Source organism: Amblyraja radiata, chromosome 24, assembly GCF_010909765.2.
Source record: "Amblyraja radiata isolate CabotCenter1 chromosome 24, sAmbRad1.1.pri, whole genome shotgun sequence".
NCBI classification, from domain to species: Eukaryota; Metazoa; Chordata; class Chondrichthyes; order Rajiformes; family Rajidae; genus Amblyraja; species Amblyraja radiata.
The window spans coordinates 4,254,287-4,273,900 of NC_045979.1; the positions used below are offsets into that span (position 1 = coordinate 4,254,287).

Consider the following 19,614-nt stretch of genomic DNA (forward strand, 5'->3'; position numbering starts at 1 on the left):
ACTCTGCCTTCACACCACTCTGGGGCAGAGAATTCCAACACAGCATTCTGTAGGGAAGAATTCCTCCACATCTCATCTGTCATAGCCAACCCGTGACTCTGAAAAATGTGCCTCCCAGTTCTTTGTGTTTCATAGAAGATAGACACAAAATGGTGGAGTTAAGGGCCTGTCCCACGAGCATGTGACTGCATGCGGCAAGTGCGACCTAACGCCACACGGCCTCGCGGGGCCGGTCCCACTTCGATCGCCGGAGTTGTGTGGAGCTGGTCCCGACATCGCGCGGGGCTCCGGAAAACTGACAGTGTTCAAAAATTCCGCACGGCAACGGCCTGCTGGCCTGCAGCCGCGTTGCGGCCGTATGCACCGCCTTGACGCCGGACGCAGCGTCTTGACGCCGTACGTCACGCGCGAACTTCCCGCGGACTTCGCTCGAACTTCACGTCACTCACTCGGCCCCCGCTTCTGGTTTGGTCGCGCTCGCCGCATACAGTCGCATGCTGGTGGGACCGGCCCTGTACGGGGATCACTCGACCTCCGCGCGGCCCCCGCTTCCGGTTTGGTCGAGCTTGCCGCATGCAGTCACATGCTCGTGGGACAGGCCCTTAACTCAACGGGACAGGCAGCATCTCTGGAGAGAAGGAATGGGTGACGTTTCGGGTTGAGACAATTCTTCAGAAACAATTTGCTTAATGCCTGGATCCTATGGTCTGCAACAATTTTGTACTCAATGAATGAGAATAATTCCCTATGGAACAGCAAAGTGAGCAAAAAAACAAATTTGAGAAGCACCAGAAACTAAATCAGGAAATGAGAGGAGCAGGATTATTAAAGAGCGTATTCTAACCCTGGCTTCAGCAGTTTCAGTGAACTAACAACACGTGAGGAAGTTTCCCCATAGATTGTTGCTAATTTAGGTTTCCTCAACTTGCCATCTAGCTTTGGTCCATCAGTCATCTGCAGAAGAATCTTCAGCAGATTAGATAGTTCAGCTTAACGCAGCTTTCTTCATTTCTGCCGCCACACAATAATAGGTTACATTCAGCCTTTTTGAAGTAATTACTGGTGCATTTGACCAGCTCAGTTTTGCAATAGACTGTAACCAGGGGTGAGAGCACCAAAGCACACAGAGGCTGTGGTCTTTCTCAGGAAGTCCTGTGTGTTCATTTTAAGCCCAAAGACAGAAGTGTTTTTTTGCAGAAGTATGGTGTGAAGATACTGACCTAGTGCAACTCAGATGAGACAAAAGGTACATTTGTACAAATAACTTATCAGACTATGTGTAAATGCAGAGTAGGTTACTGGTCAAAATGTGATGTAAAAATCAACTGAGACTATGGGCAGAAAATCCAGTAGTACAATGTGCATTTTTTTGGGAGATAAACATTCTATATCCATCCATGTAGTGATTGATCCATACTGATGTGTAGACAAATGGGCCCACTACCATATTTGAGTGGTCATGAGGGCTTGCTCCCCTGATGCTCTCCATGTACTGAATGCAGAAGTTAGCTGCTACTTGATTGATTTCTACTACCTGTTACATAGAACAAAACAGCACAGGAACAGTCCCCTTGGCCCACAATGTTTACCCCCAACAACTCTCACCAACTTCTACAGATGCACCATAGAAGGCATTTCATCGGGATGCATCAGCTTGGGAACAGCTCCATCCAAGACTGCAAGAAATTGCAGAGAATTGTGGACGCAGCCCAGACCATCACACAAGCCAACCTCCCTTCCATTGACTTCATTTATGCCTCACGCTGCCTCGGCAAGGCCAGCAGCATAATCAAGGACGAGTGGCACCCTGGCCACTCCCTCTTCTCCCCTCTCCCATCGGGTGAAAGGTAAAGTGTGAAAACGCACACCTCCAGATTCAGGGACAGTTTCTTCCCATCTGTTATCAGGCTACAGAACCATCCTACCACAACTGGAGAGCAGTCATGAATGATTATCTACCTCATCGGAGACCCTCAGACTATCTTTGATCAGACTTTACTGGCTTTATCTTGCGCTAAACATTATTCACGTTATTCCCTTCATCATGTATCTGTACACTGTGAATGGCTCGATTGTAATCATGCATTGCCTTTCTGCTGACTGGTTAGCACGGAACAAAAGCTTTTCACAGTTTACATGACAGCTTGGTAACTTGACGATGTTAGTCACCTTGTCACCCATGTAAGGTGTAGGTTGAGAGCCTCTTGACCTGATGTCACCCGATAAGGACCAAACTATATATGGATCGGACGGGGATAAAACCACAACCAGTTTGTGCTCAGCTTGGGCCCAGAACAGCTGCAGTAAGATCAGGCCACAGCTTTCTGATTTGTTTAGGACAATTCTTCATTCCAATCCCTATATGAACGTAAGCATGTCTGTGTGTGTTCCTCTAAAGTGGTGACAGTGCAGCTCTGAATATTTAAGCTTTATTTTTCATACATTGGCTGCTCTAATGAGTATATCATAAGGGCACAAGTCTCTACACGATGACAGTGTGCCTACTTCTATGTGGTCAAATTATTTTGAGTTGCATATAACATTGGCCACTATAAATTGCCTGTAATGTTGAGGTGAATAGTAGAATCTGGGGAGATATTGATGGGAATGTGGGAGAATATAATGGGGTTTCAGTAGGTTTAGTGTAATTGGAGACTTCATCATCATCAATGTGTACTCGGTGGGCCAAAGGCCCAAATTCCATGTGGTTTGTCTCTTCATAATATCAGCTACAATTGTGCTGGAAGCCCTGATCTGATCAGAGAGCTCTATACAATTTTACAAGGTGTCGAGTAAACAGTGAAAAGCTTTTGTTACTTGTTAAACCTGTCAGCAGAAAGGCAACGTTACCTATCTCCTTCGCTCCATAGATGCTGCTGCACCCGCTGAGTTTCTCCAGCATTTTTGTGTACCAGCAGAAAGGCAATACATGATTACAATCGAGCACTGGCTGCATCTTAGCCAAGGAATCCCTTTCATAGAATCCTAAGTACAGATTGCTGCCTTTTGTTCAACCATGCATGTGTTGGCTTTGGAAAATAAATATCCAGATTGTGGGACAAATATAATCTCAACAAATTTCCATGTCAAACATCTATCCTATTCTGAAAAAGGGTTTCGCCCCGAAACATTGCCTACTTCCTTCGCTCCATAGATGCTGCCTCACCCGCTGAGTTTCTCCAGCAATTTTGTCTACCTTCGATTTTCCAGCATCTGCAGTTCCTTCTTAAACATCTATCCTATTCCCCTTGTTTAAGAAAGAACTGCAGATGCTGGAAAAATCGAAGGTAGACAAAAATGCTGGAGAAACTCAGCGGGTGAGGCAGCATCTATGGAGCGAAGGAATAGGTGACGTTTCGGGTTGAGACCCGAAACGTCACCTATTCCATCGCTCCATAGATGCTGCCTCACCCGCTGAGTTTCTCCAGCATTTTTGTCTACCTCCTATTCCCCTTTATATGTTACCATTGAATCTACTTCTTTCACTCTTACTGATGCAACAACCCATTGCTGAAAAGCAAAATCTTCCCAATGGCCCCACCACAGGTTTGCTAATTTTCTTAAATTCATGTCGTTAAATATCAACCCCCCACCAGTGGAAATAATTTCTCCTGAAAACCTCTGGTTTAGAACATCTTCCTCTTAACTTTCCCCTAACTTTCTCTGCTCTAATAAAAGCAAGCCCAGCATCTCCATTCTCTCCATGTAACTGACGTCCCTTGTGCCTCGACAACATGTTATAAATTCTGCTCTGCCTCTGTAATTCATTTTATCTTTCATCATGGAATGCCACATCATTTGTGACATCCATTAGTGCGGCACGCAGGCGCAACGGTAGAGTTGCTGCCGTACAGCGCTTGCAGCATCGGAGACCTGGGTTAGATCCCATACGTTCTCCCCATGACTGCGTGGGCTTTCTCTGAGATCTTCAGTTTCCTCCCACACTCCAAACACCTACAGGTTTGCAGGTTAGCTGGCTTGGTATAAGTGTAAATTGTCCCAAGTGTGTAGGATTGTGTTAGCGTGCGGGGATCGCTGGTCGGTGTGGACTCAAGTGGGCATGTCTCCCGCTGTATCTCAAAAATAAAAGTCTAAAGGGCCGGTCGCACTTGGGCGTAATTTGCGCGTCACGCAGATGGCGCCCGAAGATTTTGTACATCCCAAGATCCTGGGGCGCCGTGCGCGACCGCGAGTCACTGCCTACGTCACCATGCACCATGTGTGTCGTGACACGTAAATGATGTCGTGTAGATGACACGCAAATGACGCCCGTGGGACAGGCCCTTTATTAACGGGGTAATTGAAATCCAGGACCAGGCTCTGTGATGTGAATATATTTAAATCCATTGCATTGTTATTACATTTATTTCCCTTGCCAGCCGAACACTGTGGCAGGTTCTTATTTCACTTGGTACCTCTGGACATGTCCCTGTTTGCAACTTCAGCAGTACATCCTCCTTCCTATCTTCTGCAAAAGCCTCTTGTGCCTCTGCATTAATCCAATAAAGTTTCACTTACAGTATCTTTACAATGCAATCTGGATTGCTATGGCAACAGTTCCTGTTGCTGAACCCCGCTTGGTGATGGAGTTGCGTTGGTATTGTTTACAACTTTAGGGGTTTCCATTGTTAAGTTTTAAATAACCCATTTTTTCTAATTAAAGTTGAAACTTCCTTCTTCATGTTTACACTTGCAGATGCCCTTCAGAAACTTGGATTTGTAATAGATTCATCCTCCTGTTCAATGCTCAGTGTCTTGAGGGTCACATTAACTAACAGTATTCTTTTGGTGCCCCAGCAGATTAATGAACTGCCTGTGATGTCAGCGAGACCCGAGCCAGAAACCATCCAACCATCAACAAACTCACCTTGTTACAGGTACTATGTGTGGACCATCGCAACTTAGATTCTTAAGACAGTAGCTACTTATGTACACAACGTAACATCTACGCATGGTCCTATGGCCTTCTGACTGAACTAGGTCCTTTATTTTGAAATATAAGGAACTGCAAACATTGGAATCTTTCAAAGAACTCAACGTATTGCATTCACCTAGTGGCTCAGGCAGCATCTGTGGAGGACAGGAAGGGGCAGTTTTTCGAGTGGGACACTTCTTCAGACTCTCCACCCCGTTCCCCTTTCTGTAGTGGCCATTCCCTCCGCCAGGTGCTTGCCCCTGCAACCGCAGCAGATGTAACCCATGCCCTCACACCTATACCTTCCCCCTCACCTCCACCGAGGAACCTCACCATCCCTTCCAGGTGAGTCAGAAGTTCACATACATCTCCTCTAACTTCATCTACCTCCTGTACATTGGCGTGACCAAGGGTGGGTTGGGTGACCATTTTGCCAAACACATGCTCAGTCCACCAAAGCCTCCCACTCTATCGGCCCCTTTTCTTCCCCACCCAGCCCACTCCATCAATACACTGTCAATTACTCTCACAATTGTGGACCAGGTCTGATGCAATCTGTAATTGAGAGATTGATCTTCACTGAGATTCATTGAGATTGATGAGTGGGTCTTCACGCAGTGAGCCTTGGTCATAAGTGTCTTGCAGTCATTGCAAAGTTGTATTGCTTGGTGGTTTGTATTGATGCTTTCAGCATCAGGAGATTTTCAGTCACCAACCTGATATCATGTGTTAAGATTTCACATTTATCATGGACTGCATGAAAAAAATTCTTTATTACTTTCCACTCCAGGTGTTCTAGCAAGGCAATATCAACCCCATATTACTCGCAAACAGTCGCAATCAAACATTTAATGAAATATTCACTCAGAAGCTCCATGTCTGAATCGCATCCACTAGTGGGAGGGTCTAGGATTAGAGGTCACAGCCTCAGAATTAAAGGACTTCCTTTAGGAAGATGAGGAGGAATTTCTTTAATCAGAGGGTGGTGAATCTGTGGAATTATTTGCCACAGAAGACTGTGGAGGTCAAGTCAATGGATATTTTTAAGGCAGAGATAGATAGATTCTTGATTAGTATGGGTGTCAGGGGTTATGGGGAGAAGGTAGGAGAATGGAGTTGGGAGGGAGAGATAGATCAGCAATGATTGAATAGCGGAGTAGACTCGATGGGCCGAATGGCCTAATTCTGCTCCTGTCAATTATGACCTTAAGACATCCACTCACACTCACAGATGTAAATACTTGATGCAAGTATGGAAAATAAAAGCTTCCCTTTAGTCATCAGTTTAAGTGGAACACAAATATTTAACATTGCCCAAACCACAAACATGAAAGAGGAATCTAGGTGATGCACTCTGCTACGCCCGATAATTATCTGCTTTAAACATATGAATGTAAACTTTTAATGATTGTTCCGCAACTACACCAGCCACATGAACAAAATTGAAAGAAGATTGTGAAACATAGGAAGCAGAGGTGCCTGCTGCCCACGCACAAAGACTTTATGCTGCTAAGTACATGTCCAAACTCCTTCATGCTTTAAACAGATTTTACAGGAACCTTCTGCGCAGGGCTTTGTGAAGCACTTACATACATCTACATAGAAAATACAGACAATTGCACTCGGATCCAATGTTATATTGAATGGCCGTTGCCTCAGTTTTTACTATAGCCCGATTCGAAACCTAACAATGTTCAGCTGCTGCAGTATAAGCTCAGCTTGCTGCTGTGCAGTTTACATATCTGTTACCATGACCCTGGATACCATTTTTAGTGACACAGGTACCCCAGTAATCTACCCTCCAACAAATTCATGTCAGAGAATTGGCAGGTGCTCCATAAAGCACCACTCAGCTGTCCCTCTCCAAAGATGAAGGCACTGGCATTCCATGATAGACACAAAACGCTGGAGTAACTCAGGCACCATCTCTGGATAGAAGGAATGGGTGACGTTTCGGGTCGAGATTGAAAGCCAGGTTGGAGGGAGGCGCAGCGAAAAGCAAGGGGAAGATGTCAAAATGAGACATCAAAAAAGATGAGGATCAAGGGAAATGTAGAATAGATCATTGTTAGCTAAGAGAAGATGATAACAAAGCAAAGAGATAAATGTAATCAGGGGGACAGTCATACTGGTCTGAGGACTGGGAAGGGGGAGCAATGATCAATTCCCCATTTTCCTGAACTTCACTCTCTTTTGATGTCTCATTTAGGCACCTTTGCCTTCCTTATCTCTGTGTCTCCCTCTCCCCTGACTTTTAGTCTGAAGAAGGGTCTCGACCCGAAACATCACCCATTCCTTCTATCCAGAGATGCTGCCTGTCCCGCTGAGTTACTCCAGCATTTTGTGTCTATCTTCGGTGTAGACCAGCATCTGCAGTTCCCGTCCTACACTGCCATTTCATGGCTGCCCTTGGCATGTTCCAGACACTCAGCCCGCTAGTCAAAATGGCTGTTACTCAGACCAATAGGTGTAGTCCAACATCAAAATACTGCAGGTGATGGAGATTGTAATCAAAACAGGAATTGCTGGATATCCTCAGTATGTCAGAGTGCGTCTATAGAGACAGAGCCTTCCACCTGATCAATGCTGCATAAAAACACCAGCACCGGGTGGAATATAAGTGCTAAAGGGATACACAAAGATAATTAATTGACATTTTTGTGCAAATCTTCCTCTGCAGCCTTTCCTCTGTCCAATCACCGTGTAGTAACTTGTTTTAAAACAAGAAATACTCAGCAGGTCAGACAATATCACTGAAGAGAAAAATAAAGTTAACATCCAAGGTAGACACAAAATTCTGGAGTAACTCCGGGGGAGAGACATTGTCTCTGGAGTGAAGGAATGGGTGACGTTTTGGGTCAGACCCTTCTTTAGACATTTAATTGAATTGTAGAATCATACAGACTCTTGAACCTTATGACCCCCTGAAAACCATCAATCCCCCATTTGTACTAATCCTGCATTTATTTTAATTTTAGAGATGCATGTTGGAAATGGGCCCTTGGGCTTGAATCCACACTGACCATTGATTAACTGTTCACACTCATTCTGTTATCCCACTAATCCCACTTTATTCTTCCCACCTTCCCGTCTACTCTCCCCAGTCTCTGCCACTCTTCTGAGCATCAGAGGCAATTAATAGTGTGCCCTGTCTGCAGATGTTTGCTTGTTGATTGTTGTCTAACCACTGAAGAGGACTGGCCCATCAGGATGGTGAACTTGTGCAGCATTTAGACGATCTTGGGACTTGCTCTGTTGAGTAGGGCAGGACTCTTCTGAGTGGTCCAAGCAGTTTATTTATTGTTTTCAACTCATTTCATATGGCGGAGGTAGACAAAAGTGCTGGAGAAACTCAGCGGGTGCAGCAGCATCTATGGAGCGAAGGAAATAGGCAACGTCATTTCATATGGCCTCGGGTCCATTACTGTATGTACATCTGTGGGTTTGTGTAATGTGATCAAAAGTCTTGTCATCAAGGAACTGTTTTTGTTAGCTTTTTGCCACTATTGGGTTCTTGTGTGCCAGGGGCAAATAACACTGCAAGTTGCTGCAGAATTAAGCCATGATGAACACTGTTGGAAACCATTTTTTAACCTACAGAATAACTGTGTATGACCATTGATGCCCATTGGATTATTTTGTTTAGTTCATAGAAACATAGAAACTAGGTGCAGGAGTAGGCCATCCGGCCCTTCGAGCCTGCACCACCATTTAATATGATCATGGCTGATCATCCAACTCAATATCCTGTACCTGCCTTCTCTCCATACCCCCTGATCCCTTTAGTCACAAGGGCCACATCTAACTCCCTCTTAAATATAGCCAATGAACTGGCCTCAACTACCTTATGTGGCAGAGATACAACATGGATCTTCGGCCACCAATTCCATGCCAACCTTGGATCACCTGTTCACACTAGTTCTTTTTATCCCCTTCTCATCCACTCCCTACACATTAGTGCCAAATTTACAGAAACCAATTAACCCACAAACAAGCAAGTCTTTGGGATGAAATTGTAGCTCCTGGGGGAAACTCGCGGGAGAACCTGCAAACTCCACACAGACAGCAACTGAGGAAAAAATCAAACTGCTGTGAGGCAGCAGCTTTATCAGCAGTTGAACTGCATCACTCTGGGGAGAGAATTCTCCCTCAATCACTGTACACTTGCAATGAGCCCCAAAGTGAGTACTCTGCTTTGTAATTTTTTCAGTGAGGAACTGTGTTATATATAAATTCATTCACACACACTCTTTATATAAATATATATAAGTGTGTGTGTGTGTGTGTGTGTGTGTGTGTGTGTGTGTGTGTGTGTGTGTGTGTGTGTGTGTGTGTGTGTGTGTGTGTGTGTGTGTGTGTGTGTGTGTGTGTGTGTGTGTGTGTCTCTCGCCCCCCCTGACAAACGGTGAAGCACGTGTAGGGGCCGATTGTATTGTCTGTACAAGCGTTAGGATATTAGAAACATCTTCAATTCATTCTGGAAGGATTTCAACCCGGAAGTTATTTGTAGTCACGACAGATGGCACAATGGGCTACGTGTTCGGCTGGCAACCGGAAGGTAGCTGGTTCAAATCCCGCTGGGAGTGCATACTGTCGTTGTGTCCTTGGGCAAGACACTTCACCCACCTTTGCCTGTCTGTATGGAAGTAATTGTGTGAAGCACTTTGGGGTCAATGCAAGTTGACTAAAAATGTGCTATATAAATAAAGACATTATTATTATTATTATTAGTCTTAGACAATGCAGCCTTTGCCATGACAATAGAGTGGCGATTGTAGCTGGAGCAAATAACATGTAACTAGAGACACAAGGAACTGCAGAATCTAGAATCGTTAGTAAAACACAAAGTGCTAGAGTAATTCAGTGGGTCAGGCAGCATCCACAGAAGGTACACAAAATTGCTGGGGAAACTCAGCGGGTGCAGCAGCATCCATGGAGCGAAGGAAATAGGCGACGTTTCGGGCCGAAACCCTTCTTCAGAGGATCTGTGAATAGGCATCATTTTAGGTCAGGATCTCCCGACCTGTAATGTTGCATAGACATTTCCTCCGCAGATGCTGCCTGACCCGCTGAGTTACTCCAGCACAGAGAAGATCTGAATAGGCATCATTTTAGGTCAGGATCTCCCGACCTGTAATGTTGCATAGACATTTCCTCCGCAGATGCTGCCTGACCCGCTGAGTTACTCCAGCACAAAATATTACTGAAGTACATGCATCTCTCCCATGGTTTCTCACTGAAGTACAAGTAGGGGAACTAGTCCATGAACACTCCCTGGAATAACAAGACCTCCCACTCGGTCTCATCTTCTTCCCTGCCCCACATCACTGTAATGGTCATATCCCTGATCCACCTACTTTCCATATCCCCAATGTTCCATCCTCCACAACTCTCCAGGGGCTGAGAATTCCAGAGATCCCTTTCAATAAGCAGTTTCTAAATCCCTCCGCTTCAAATGTTTCGTAAGGAACTTCAGATGCTGGTTTCAACCAAAGATGAGACACAAAAAGCTGGAGCAACTCAGTGGGACAGGCAGCATCTCCGGAGAAAAGGAACGGGTGACGTCTCGCCTGAGTTACTCCAACTTTTTGTGTCTATCCTCCGTTTTAAATGATAGTTCCCTAATCTTGTAACCGTGTTCCGTCGTTCAAGATTCTCCCATGGGTGGAAACTCACACAAGTGGAAACTTCCCCAAGTCATGATGTAGAAATGCAGTGACACACCAAAGATTCTTTCATCATGGGTAGAGGCACCCACAGCAAAAATGGCATTTGCCCCCTCCCTGTGCAAAGCAAAGTCAGTCTGGAAAACTACTCAGATGAAGTACTTAATATAATGAAGCAAATACAATGGTATATTATAAAAGGCCAATTATTAACGTTCCTATCAGCAGATGTTATACCCCAAAGGTTAAACATCATTGTTTCATTTTCCAGCTACGTGACATGTCAATTTATTAAGGGTGCACACCAGCATCTTTTTGTCTCCAAACATTCAATACCAATCTAATGAACCTGTTCTCGGTAGTACAGGTATTCTTGCTATTGAGGGAGTGCGGCGTAGGTTCACGAGGTTAATTCCCGGGATGGCGGCACTATCATATGTTGATAGAATGGTGCGGCTGGGCTTGTACACTCTGGAATTTAGAAGGATGAGAAGGGATCTTTTTGAAACATATAAGATTATTAAGGGATTGGACACGCTAGAGGCAGGAAACATATTCCCGATGTTGGGGGAGTCCAGAACCAGGGGCCACAGTTTAAGAATAAGGGGTAGACCATTTAGAACGGAGATGAGGAAAAACTTTTTCACCCAGAGAGTTGTGAATCTGTGGAATTCTCTGTCACAGAAGGCAGTGGAGGCCAATTCTCAGGATGCTTTCAAGAGAGAGGTAAGGGCCTGTCCCACTGTACGAGGTAATTCAAGAGTTCTCCCGAGTTTTCCCCTGATTCGAACTCGGAGAATGTACGTAGCGGGTCCGTAGGAGTTCATGGATGTCTCGGAGCGGCTCGTACGAGTAACGGTAGGTACTCTGGAAATCCGGAAAACTCGTGACGTTTTTTCAACACTGTGAAAAATGTCCACGAGCAAAATAAATACTCGTGATGAAAACAATTGTTACTTTTTACTCGTACGGGCCGCTACGAGACGTCCACAAACTCCTATGGACCCGCTACGTACATTCTCCGAGTTCGAATCAGGGGCAAACTCGGGAGAACTCTTGAATTCCCTCGTACAGTGGGACAGGCACATTAGATAGAGCTCTTAAAGATAGTGGAGTCAGAGGATACGGTGAGAAGGCAGGAACGGGGTACTGATTGGGGATGATCAGCCATGATCACAATGAATGGCAGTGCTGGCTCGAAGGGCCGAATGGCCTACTCGTGTACCTATTGTCTATTGTCTATTGTGACAATAAAATTTAGATAAGTATTCAGATAGTTTACAACAGGAGATTTAAATTATCCACTCACCAAGGATGTTTGAATTGTACTTTTGGAATATTTTATCCGCATTTTCCTGAGTAGGCAGGTTTTGGAAAAGTCACATTCAGATTATGCGGGCAATGTGCAGATGAAGGGTTTGTCAGGAATTTTGTGCCGTGCCCAGGTATTGTTAGAGATTTCGAAGAATTAGTATCAGTATGCACAGCTTTTCAGGAGTAAAGCAAAATATCACCAAGGACCCTACTTCAGACATGGATATGGCCAGTGTTACCATTTCAGGAGCAAATAATAAACTGCAGGAGGACCTCAATGTATCAGGCAGCATCTCTGGGGGCAAAGGGATGGTCAGTATTTCAGGATGAGATCCTGCATCAGGACTGAGAGTGTAGAGGGTTAGATGGTCAGTATATAGAAGTGAGATAGAGGAGGTGTGACAGAGGCTGGTAGGCGGGAAGTGGAAACATAAGAAAATAAAAAAAAATAGGCAGATGGACCCAGGTGGAGAGACAAGGGAAAAGGGTGGAGGCAGAGGCTGATAGGTGGAACCAGATAAGGGAGAAAGGATGGGCAGATGAAACCAAATGGGGGAAGGATTAGGAAAGATGAACCGAGAGAGAGTAAACACTGGTGGGTAGGCATGTGGGGAATGGGCAGATGGAACCAGGTTGGGGAGGGTGATGTCAAGGTAATGAAGGAGGGAGGGTGGAAAAGGTGAACGAAGGGAGAGAGACCCTGGGTGGACTGGTGGCATTGGTAAAGGAACACAGGGAGAGGTGGGTTATCTGAAATTGGACCATATGTGACCATATCAGGAAGTAACTATAAAGGCAATAACTTTCCAGTTATTGAAATGCATTCAAAATGAATTGAAGATAGGCATGTGTGATCTTGTACAACAGCAGAGTGAAGAAATTGAGATGGCCTTTGAAACTATCTGAGGAGTTGGTATCAAACACTGAACCACAGCTAACACATATTTTTGTCAATGATTCATAGGATATAATGGTATCCAGCATTCATTTCTTCCCCCATTCTGTTTGGTCTTCAACAATGCAGTGGTAGGTTCAGTACATATTCTGAAGGGAGTCTCAAAGAGACAGGTTTTCCATGATAACTTAATTTAGGAATCATAAGACAACTAACTTCTTGATTAAATGGCACATAATACATTCTACTACAGGATTCACTCCACCAGATTTGTTAATCCACCTTAGACTTCAACAACTTAAGTTTGGTGCCGCCAGCTACAGAGGAGAGAATAGAGAGGTGGCAGTTAAAAGAATAACCAAAGAACCCTCATGAGGAAGATGCAGAGAAAAGTAATTCAGACATAATCAAACTTGAGTGTTTTGAGACTGGAAAAAAACTGAAAAAAGAGGAAGAGATAGATTTCTTCGCAAATTCTGAAATTCAGCAAGGCCCCACTGCTTGGGCGCTCCGCACCATGGAGGCGCCCGCAGACGCAGCTCCAACCGGCGGAGCATTAGTGATGCTCATTCCGCTCCTTCAACTTTTTATTCTCCTCGCCGGGTGAGGCGGATGCCGCCCGTGACTGACAGCAGACCCGGCCAATCAGTGCAGCGATGGTGCAGGTAGGGGTGTCGCTGTCCCGGCGACTGACAGGAGAGGAGACCAATTTGCGTGGTGGCGACTGACAGGAGAGGAGACCAATCTGGCCATGCGCGTTTTTTATGATTTGTAAACCTTAATAACTTTTAAAATATACCATCAATCGGAAGAAAACTTATTGCCCTTGTAGCACAGGAGAATGGTGAGTAAGTGGCAAAAAATCGTAGCGTTATCTTGTACCGTTTTTACGCAAATAGAAAAAAACGCAAAACCGGAAGAGCACAAGATTAGCATTTTAGAGATAGAAAGATAGATAGATAGATAGATAGATAGGTAGGTAGGTAGATAGATAGATAGATAGATAGATAGATAGATAGATAGATAGATAGATAGATAGATAGATAGATAGATAGATAGATAGATAGATAGATAGATAGATAGATAGATAGATAGATAGATAGATAGATAGATAGATAGATAGATAGATAGATAGATAGATAGATAGATAGATTCATTCAAAAGTCAGAGGGATCCACACTAACCGAATGATTGTAGCAGGAGAGAAATGGAATGATGAATTTCTTCCAGAAGTGGATATAGAACCAGCTAGTGACCAGGAAACAGAAGTTGGCAATGAGTTCAGTCAAGATATCTTGCATTCTTCAGATCCAATAGTAACTAGAGTGCCTGAAATGCAAATTAGCTTAAGCCTCGACATCTTAGAAACCCATTTAACAGGCTGAAAACATAAGTGTTATATATTTGCGAAAATGTGATTCACACATTTTTGTAGAGAAATCATTGTGGTATGTTTGTGCTTGGGAATATAATTGGTCGATGCCAAGCTAAGTTACTTGCTGTGATCTGCAGTAAGGTATAAACCTTTGTTCTTGAGCTCCTAATCTCTCTGAGAAATCTGTTCAGTTATAATTTACTGGCTATTCAAGATTGGTTTGCAGACCAGCCAAATATAGCACACTTCACATCCGGCCCAAGTAAGCATAGGCAGGTGGGAGGCACCCGTGGGTGGGTGAGAATCCAGACAGTGAGCTAAATTGAACTTGGTACAGCTCAACAGTATTTTGCATGACATGCTGGTGTTGGTTGTAAAGGAAAATAGCCTGCTGCCACCTAGAGGCACCTAGTGGAAACTGCATCGACAGGTCAAGAAGCAACTCCTTATCCAATCTCTGGATAGAAGGAATGGGTGACGTTTGTGGTCGAGGCCCTTCTTCAGACTGAATCAGGGGAGAGGGAGATACAGGGATAAGGAAGTGTATGGTGTGAAAATAAGACCAAGGGAATGGAGATCAAGAAAAATGTAGAATAGATCATTAATATCTAAGAGAAGGTAACAACAAAGCAAACAGAGATAAAATGTAAATGAGGACAGTCAGACTAGTCAGAGAATTGGGATGGGGAAGGGATGGAGAGAGAGGGAAGGCAAGGGTTACTTGGTTAGAGAAGTCAGTGTTTATACCACTGGGGTGTGAGCTGCCCAAGCAAAATATGAGGTGTTCCTCCAATTTGCGCTGGGCCTCACTCTGACACTTCCTTATCTCTGTATCTCCATCTCCCCTGACAGTCCGAACAAGGGTCTCGACCCAAAGCGTTACCCATTACTTCATCCAGAGATGCTGCCTGTCCCACTGACTTGCTCCAGCATCCATGCCACTGACCTTAAACCAATGTGTACACTAGAATGAATGAACACAATACTGGCAGATCAGATAGTGAATGGAAAATGAGGGGAAAGTGGGTGGGGGGAGATGGGGGGTGAGGAAGGAAGGAAGGAAGGAGGAGAGAAAGACTGGACTGCGACACAATCTGGACTGAATAAAGTGTAAATCTTCAACAACTAAAAGGTGAGGGAATGTTGTGTCATTCTTGCAAAACTTAAATTTTATTGACAATTAAAAATATAGTTACATTTAATTTCAGTGAAGTTGACTCAGAGTAAATAACGTCATCGTTATAAAAGAATATGTAGGCTTAAAATGTTCTGGCTTAATTTTCTGTGGCAAATTCAGTTTATATCCGCCATGTAGAGATAACAACGTCATGCTACTTAACCCTTCACTAGACAAAAAACGTATGCCGTTTTCATGAAACTAATGTTAGTAAGGTGCAACTCATGTCGCTTCCGATTTTGACATTGAACCATTCATTTGCCCATCAGTAATGAAGAACAGCTTTATGTTCACCATTATATACTTCAATTAGTATTCACAACAATTGAGTGAAGGGATAGATCTGATACAACTTAATTCAGAAACTTGAGTGCCTGTCCCACTTGGGCGTCATTTGCGCGTCACGCAGACGGCGCGTGAAGATTTTGAACATCCCAACATCCTGGGGGCGCCGCGCGCGACCGTGCATCACAGCCTATGTCACCACACACCATGAGCGTGTAATGCGCACAATGCGTGCGTCGTGCGTCGTGACGCGTAAATGATGTCGCGTAAATTACGGGCAAATGACACCCAAGTGGGATTGGCCCTTTACTTGTTACGGTTGACTAAAACTCCTGTATGTTTACTTAACAGCACTTTCTTATCTTTGCAGGCCACAAAAAGAGGAAAGAAGTTTACAATTCATGGATCAAGACTTACCAATAGTGGATCAATACAACCAGTCAGGATTCCCCTCCATTTGGCACAGCCATTCTCATGGATTAATAACAGACTTGGACGATAACCCCAGTAAAAATGAAGATCTTTCTCAACATATCCAGGATTCTACTTGCGTGGCAGGATGTCCATCTGACAGAGGACCAGAACAACAGATGAGCCTGAGCCTTGACAGAAACATTAAAAGGATATCATGGGGTGAATTATCCCACAACTCAGAGAAACTATGGCACAGCGCAATACAGTCAGCAAACAAGCCCTGCTTAACCAGGGCCAAGTCGAACCCATTCACCATCACAAGTCAGGATCTTGTCGAACCAAAGGCATCATTTGACATCAAGCGATACAGCCACATGGATTCCTTAGAATTGCTGAGTATCATTTCCAATGATTCGCCCTCAACCAAATGCAATAGTTTACCACCAGCTGGGGGAACCTGGAATCCCTGTCATTGGGAATCTGCTCAGGAAGATAACACCAATGTTCACGAAGACCCAGGGAGCCAATCCTTCTCGCATCTCTGTTCCCAGGCAATGTTTCCTTCCACCTATCTCACTGAAGATCCTTATTTTTCCCCTCCTGGCTCAGCACCGGGCCAACTACTGGAGGACAACATGTTCTCCTGTCAGGACTTGCCCTGCGAACAACTAGATAATCTGATCTCGGCCAGGAGCCGGTCTGAGAATGAGTATAGTGAGCTTCCAACCTGCCCAAGATCCTTCCAACCCATTCGAGCAGAGTCCATGGAGGAAGGATGGGATCATCACACCCTTGTTGAAACAGAAGTGATGAAAGAAATGAGTAAGTATTGACAATGCTGTAAAGTTTGATGCAGAAAAAGTAACCATGAAGCTGGTTGGGGAATTAAACCAATATCCTTAGGGAAGGATCTCCCAGTTGCCGGACACTTTAATTCTCCTTCCCGTTCCTACACTGACCTTTCTGTCGTAGGTCTCCTCCATTGTCAGAGTGAGGCTAAACGTAAATTGGTAGAACATAATCTCATATTTCGCTTGGGCAGCTTACAACCCAGTGGTATGAATATTGATTTCTCCAACATCAAGTAACCCCTGCATTCCCTCTCTCTCCATCCCTCCCCCACCCAAGTTGCACCAGCTTCTCACTCTCACACAACAAACAGCGAACAAGGGCCTGTTTTCTTTATCATCGTAACTTTTTTGCATATCTTTCATTCGTGGTTCTATATCTCTCTTTACATCACCTTCTATATCTCTTGTTTCCCTTTCCCATGACTTTCAGTCTGAAGTAGGGTCTCGACCCGAAACATCGCCCATTCCTTTTCCCCAGAGATGCTGCCCGTCCCGCTGAGTTACTCCAACTTTTTGCGTACATCCTTAGGGAAGGAGATCAAACATCCAGAGAGACTCAATGTGCTTGACTCATAACTGCTTTCTGAAGTATCTTAACAAACTAATTCCTTGTACCAAGTTAGCACAACATTGTGGGAACAGGTTTCTGAATGTAGATTGTAAATTAATGCAAAGTGTCTATTGTGGCAGAGCTGCTTGCTTCATGTTCAGGACCACAGATCATACGGCTTGGATCTATTTGCTTGTCATTTTATTTTTGTTTGTGAAATTGATGACAGTAGAACATTTGGTCATTTGACTGGACCAAACTATTTACATATTTGTTCCCTTCTCCCAGTCCCAAACCCACCAGAGGAAATTGCGGGAGCCCTGGTTGAAATTTACGAGTCGTCCTTAAATACAGGAGAGGTGCCGGAAGACTGGAGGGTGGCAAATGTTGTGCCTCTTTTCAAGACGGGCTGCCGGGAAAATGCTGGGAACTGTAGGCCCGTGAGCTTAACATCTGTAGATGGTAAGTTACTGGAGAGTATTCTGAGGGATAGGTTATAAAGGCATGTAGATGGACAAAGGCTGATGAGGGATAGTCGGCATGGTTTTGTACGTGGGAGGTGGCCTCACAAATCTGAGTGATTTTTTTGAAGATGTGACCAAAAAGATTGATGAGGGCAGAGCTGTAGACTTCAGTAAGGCATTCAACAAGGATCCGCATGGTAGGCTGCTCTGCATGGGATCCAAGGAGAGATAGCGGAATGGATAGCAAATTGGCTCCATTGAAGGAAGGTGATGGTGGAAGATTGCTTCTCGGACTGGAGGACTGTGACTAGTGATGTGCCTCAGGGTTTAGTGCTGGGCCCGTTACTGTTTGTCATCTACATCAATGATTTGGATGAGAACATACAGGGCAAGATTAGCAAGTTTGCTGATGATGCAAAAGTAGGTGGTTTTGCAGATAGTGAAGATGGTCGTGAAAGATTGCAGCAGGATCTGGATCGATTGGCCATGTGGGCAGAGTAATGGTTGATGGAATTTTATATAGAAAAGTGTGAGGTGTTGCATTTTGGGATGTCGAACACGAGCAGGACCTACACAGTGAATGGTAGGCCTCTGGGGAGTGTTGTAGAGCAGAGGGATCTAGGATTACAGGTACATGATTCCTTGAAGATCGAGTCACATAAAGTGCAAGTGAAATGAATTTGCCAGCAGCGGTACAATAAAAAAAGAACACACAATGCACAATAAAAATTTACACAAACATCCACCACAGCATTCATCACTGTGGTGGAAGGCACAAAAATTGGCCAATCCTCCTCCATTTCCCCCCGTGGTCGGGACCTCAACCCTCCGCAGTCGCCATTGCGGGCGTCCAGATGTTCAGACAAGGTAAGTCCAGATAAGTCCTGAATCGGCGTTTGAGATTCTCACACTTAAAGAGATGTTCCAGCGGAGAGGGTACAGAGGAGGTTTACGAGAATGATCTCAGGAATGATTGGGTTAACATCTGACGACTCATCTTCTCCTTTGATTCCTTCCATTTCCTCCAAATCAAAGGCATAGCTGTGGGCACTCGCATGGGCCCCAGCTATGCCTGCTGCCTCTTTGTCGGGTACGTTGAACAATCCCTATTCCAGGCATACACTGACCCTATCCCTGAACTCTATCTCCGTTACAATGACGACTACATTGGTGCTGCCTCCTGCACTCAAATTCACTTGGACTATCTCCGACCACTTCCCTCCCCTTTTTTGATCTTACCGTCTCCATCACAGGAGACAAATGTCAATTACAAACCCACCGACTCCCACAACTACTGTATCTCGACTACACTTCTTCCCACCGTACCTCCTGCAAAGACTCTATCCCCTACTCCCAATTCCTCCGTCTACATCGCATCTGAGGTGTTCACCCGCAAAGTTGAGGTGTTCCATACTAGGACATCCGAGATGTCCTCATTCTTTAGGGAATGGGGGTTCCCCTCACCCATCATAGATGAGGCCCTCACTCGTGTCTCCTTGGTACCCCACAGTTCTGCCCTTGGTCCCCCTTCCCCTAGTCCTTACCTTTCACCCCATCAGTCGTTGCATACAACACATAATCCTCACACATTTTCGGCACCTTCAACGGTTTCCCACCACTAGTCACAGCTTCGCATCTTCACCCCTTGTTGCCTTCTGCAGAGACCGTTCCCACCACAACTCCCTGGTTAACTCATCCTTTCCCACCC

The 19,614-nt window shown here is 44.8% G+C and overlaps 1 protein-coding gene across 2 annotated transcripts in view; it reads left to right on the forward strand.

Annotated features, from left to right (window-relative positions):
- ptpn22 (protein tyrosine phosphatase non-receptor type 22) overlaps positions 1–19,614 on the forward strand; it is a 116,817-nt gene that overhangs the window by 71,856 nt on the left and 25,347 nt on the right. Inside the window, exons 12-13 of one of the 2 annotated variants that reach the window (XM_033042284.1) lie at positions 4,798–4,877; positions 15,998–16,863. In XM_033042284.1, coding sequence (XP_032898175.1) covers positions 4,798–4,877; positions 15,998–16,863 — 946 coding nt within the window. The remainder of the gene's footprint in view (positions 1–4,797; positions 4,878–15,997; positions 16,864–19,614) is intronic. The other variant, XM_033042285.1, reaches the window with a different exon arrangement.